The sequence below is a fragment of the Micrasema longulum genome, unplaced genomic scaffold (assembly GCF_059751315.1).
Source record: "Micrasema longulum isolate JH-2025_06_02 unplaced genomic scaffold, ASM5975131v1 h1tg001171l, whole genome shotgun sequence".
In the NCBI taxonomy this organism is placed as follows: domain Eukaryota; kingdom Metazoa; phylum Arthropoda; class Insecta; order Trichoptera; family Brachycentridae; genus Micrasema; species Micrasema longulum.
In genome coordinates this window covers 115551-119752 of record NW_028278358.1, presented here as the reverse complement: position 1 = coordinate 119752, position 4202 = coordinate 115551, and the positions used below count along the sequence as shown (strand labels likewise).

At 47.4% G+C, this 4202-nt stretch overlaps 1 protein-coding gene across 1 annotated transcript; it reads right to left on the bottom strand.

Moving 5' to 3' along the window:
- Positions 1–895: 895 nt before the first annotated feature.
- On the bottom strand, positions 896–2747 carry LOC148276635 (uncharacterized). Its single transcript, XM_088233986.1, has 2 exons — positions 2346–2747; positions 896–2038 (listed from the first exon to the last, which is right to left on the bottom strand). The coding sequence occupies exons 1-2, from the start codon at positions 2442–2444 to the stop codon at positions 1181–1183; spliced, it is 957 nt and encodes a 318-aa protein (XP_088090112.1). The 5' UTR covers positions 2445–2747; the 3' UTR covers positions 896–1180.
- Between the last annotated feature and the right edge of the window lie 1455 nt (positions 2748–4202).

Genomic DNA, 4202 nt, shown 5'->3' with positions numbered 1-4202 from the left:
TTCCAAGCATTACAAATGATCTAGATACGCTGCAATCGGAGTGCCATTGCAGTGCCCTATGCACCAATAGGTGCGGGTAGCGAAATGATGCTGATTTTGCTAGCGACAATTAATGAATTACTTAGGCACCTAAATACAGACGTAATTTGTATTTTTGTATCGTTTGGGCATCAAAAGCCATTTTCACAATGACATTCACACTGAATCATAAATCGAGACTTGTGGGATTAGGATCCACACAAGTTCAGAATATTATATTGATGGCACTTTGCGATAGTGACGCCAGACTAGCTCCTTTAGAAAATAATTCGATATCTTACGCTGCAACATTTTCCCGAGGTGCCTACCTCGTCATTTGAATCGAGGGGGCGGGAGAGCTTTCGAATCACACTAACATACTCGAGCAAAGAGTTTGTACAGCGGATACTATTTTCGTCCCAAGACCGCGGATTGGAGGTGTGTTAGTGGTTTCGCAACTGCGGTTTGCGGGCGCGAGCACGCTCGGGAAGCGTGTCCTACTGATGTACTGATCAGGCGCAATAATCCAGTTGTCACACCGATGAGCTTGTTTTTTCCTTTATCTCAACTGTAGTAATAATTATGGTAGACATATTGCACTCTTATTTATGGAGTGTTCGCGCTCTCCATTCTGGGGACATCGGCATCGGACACGAGTCTATATAGCTAGTATTAGTTTAGTAGTCTAAAAGGGTCCGTGCCGAGTGCGAGGTCGCGTGTCACGTACCGAGTACTCCGGTGACCCGCAACGCCACAGCCCACGACCGACGGCAGAGGGACTCATTTCGGTTACCCGATAAGAATTCATTTGTTTAGAACGAGTCCTACTAACATCGGGGTTCCGAGATGCACATTTAGGTCAGAAAAATAAAAGAGATTATTTTCATAAATATGTTTCTTTAATAACGTCACTCCTTTATACATCCACAGCGGGCAATATAAAACTAAAACGAGTTAATAATAATAATTATAGGTAGGTTAGGTAAAGTACACAAAGTAAGTTTTTGCAATTCCTATAAATATAAGTCGTTTCGAAAATAAATATTTTCTTAGTAAAATTCTCACGTCGCGTGAGAAAGTAATCACAGATATCTCCGACGCCGCGCGTCTCTAGTCTCTAGTTAAAGCTCGGGGGCGGTGCGGGCCGTCAGCACGGCGGCCGTCAGTACAGCGCCAGCAGGGGCGCGGGCGGCGGGGGCGCGGGCGCCGGGGGCGCGGGCCGGCTGTGGCGCTTCACGTGCTTGGCCAGGTGGTCGGAGCGCATGAAGCGGCGCGCGCACACCGCGCAGCCGAACTTCTTCTCGCCCGTGTGCGTGCGCTTGTGGCGCGACAGCTCGTCCGAGCGGCTGAAGCGGCGGCCGCAGCCCGCCCAGGCGCACAGGAAGGGCCGCTCGCCCGTGTGCGTGCGCGCGTGCGCCTTCAGGTGCGAGGACTTGAAGTAGTTCTTGCCGCAGGACGGGTGCGCGCACTCGTACTGGCGGCGGCGCGCCGCGGGCGGCGGCGCCAGCAGCAGCAGCGCGCCGCCCAGCAGCAGCGCGCGCGCGGGCCGCGGCGCCAGCGCCGGCAGCGCGGGGGGCGCGGCCGCGGGGGGCGCAGCCGCGGAGGGCGGGGGCGCGGGCGAGGGCGCCGGGCACGCGGCCTTCTTCATGGCCAGGGGGTTGCTGGGCGCGGGCGGGGCGGGCGGGGCGAGCGAGGGTCGCGCCGCGGAATGGTCCGTGTATTTGCTGTTGACGAATATCCGCTCCTTCTTGTTTCCCATTTTGAATTTCAGCATCTTGAGCACGTTCTCGGTTTCCTCGCGCGGCCTCTTGGCGGGCGGGGGCTGGTCGTGCGGGCGGCACGTGCCGTCGGGGTAGGCGCGCATGATGACGGAGGGCCGGGGGGCCGGGGCGCGGGCGGCGGAGGGCGGCTCCTCCTCCTCCGAGTCCGATGGCAGCGGGGTGAGGGGCGCGGCGGGGGAGCGGGGCGCGGGCGGCAGCAGCGCATCATGAAGGAAGCTCTCCACGCAGTGAAAGTTCACCTGTAACGAGAGAGGGGCGGAGGTCAGCGGGGTGAGGTAGTGTGTGTCAGCTGTTCCGCGCGCTGCCTACAGCAGACAGCAGACTTCAGACTGCATAACAAATATCGGTATCGGTTCGAGTACCGCTACGGAACTTTACCAACCGGAACATCTTTGTTCCCTGTTTTAGCATTAACTATATTTTACAAAATAAATTATTAAATTGATTTACTGACTTATAAAAAAAAAACATCGAGTTCGTAATACCGAAATTACTTGCGGAACATTGAATGATTAATTTGAAATTAATGAATGGCAAGTAACTCACTTTGTTCTCCTTGAGAGGAGGTGTCGATGGCGGAGACAGTGGAGAACACATCTGGTCGTCCACGACTATTCTTCCCATCTCCATCTTCCCACAGACCATTGTGACACTGATACAACATGCACTTTACACGTACAACACAAGGTTTTTTCTGACTGGTCACTTTCAAAACAAACCTTAAAATATGTATAATTCTACGATCTTAAAGTCTTTTCTTTCAGTTTAGTAATAATTCAATTGTGATATATGCTCGAATGCTTAGAAAAAATACTGGAGCATTGATGCAGGCACGGATTGAATTTGGGACGCTCTGAGACGAAGCGTTCGCGACCGTCCAACGCGGGTTGCGGTTAGCGAATGAATGTTTTTGCTCGCGGTAGCTACCTCGTGTTATTGTGCCTGAGTAGGGTGTGAGTGCGTGATAGCCCCGGACCGACCAATAGCAGCCGGGGGCTCGGCCGGCTCGGCCAATCAGCGCGCGCCGATCAGCCGGCGGCCGCGTGATCAGGAGCGTGTTGTTCACGTGGACAGCGACTGCTTTTTTCTGACGTCACGGCAGGGTCGCGTCATCGCTAGGCACGAAGCGACCGCGTGCACCGCTACGCCTCGTTCTCGGGAGGCGAAGTATCGCGGCCATGAAAAGTAAACTTAGTCGAAATTGCGAGTTCGTTACTTGGGCTCGCCATTCAACGTTCGTTTCCTTTCGAAGTTTGTTCCGCTCTGCGCAATATTTTTGTTTAGCAGTGTTTGCATTTGTACTAGAATAGCGTCATGTTATGGATCGACGGGTGTGTCGGGGAAAGAGGCAAGGGGTATTCCACAACAAAGGATAAGCCCGATCTACACGCAGTTGAGAATTCATTACTTTAACTAATAAATCTTGCACACGCACCGACATTTTTAACTCGCGCAAATCTAAAATACTAGACGTTTATTTACTTTTTATGCTTTTTCTACTTTACGTTTCGTAGTAAACGGACTGGTCAATTAACGACAAAAAGTTTGGTGAGTGAACGGAAAATGTGAACACGTCACAGGAAAAACGAAGTTTTTCAGAGGCGGAATGAAATTTCTTCAAACCGGCATTTAATTGCGTCATCAAAATTAAACAAGCTTCATAAGATGCGTCTAAATATCAGTTTTTAAAATTATTTTAAAAAAAAACCTTTATTAGCATAAAAAAACTATACATACAATAAAAAAATGGAACACTCAAACTTGCAACATTAAACTTGCCAAAAAAGAGTCGGGCTCTTGTGTTTGGCAAGTTTACAAAATAATATAAAAAGTAAACAAAAAATGCAAAACAAAATAATACAAAAAATTAAAAATTAAACACTTGTAAAAAAAAGGCAATATTTATAAGTTGATATACACAGGCACATATTATACATAGCACATACATCTTAATTTTCAAAATACGGTTAGTGTTAATTACGTCAAGAAGCTTTTCTTTAATTTATCTTTAAATTTTCCGTAATGTATTTCTTGACGTAGATTTTGTGGTAATTTAATGAAAATATAACACTAATCAACTCTAACTTTTATAATTATAAATTAAGATTTTTTGTGTAATTTCCAAACGTCCAAATATTTTAGACAGATCTTTAAATTGATTTCCTAAAATGTTCACAATTTTCCGAACGACATATTTTTACAAAAAAAACAACAGCAATAATAATCATTAAAAAATGTACTTCCTTGCTTGCAAAACTACAGCGCGAATTCACCAGTAATGCGGATGCATGTACTCGCGAACCAATATGCTAACAACATCGATGCTTTAGCGTGAGTTTTGTAAATTTTAAATATCAATGTATAAGTTCCTTATCAAATAGAACTTAATATTCTGTTCATATT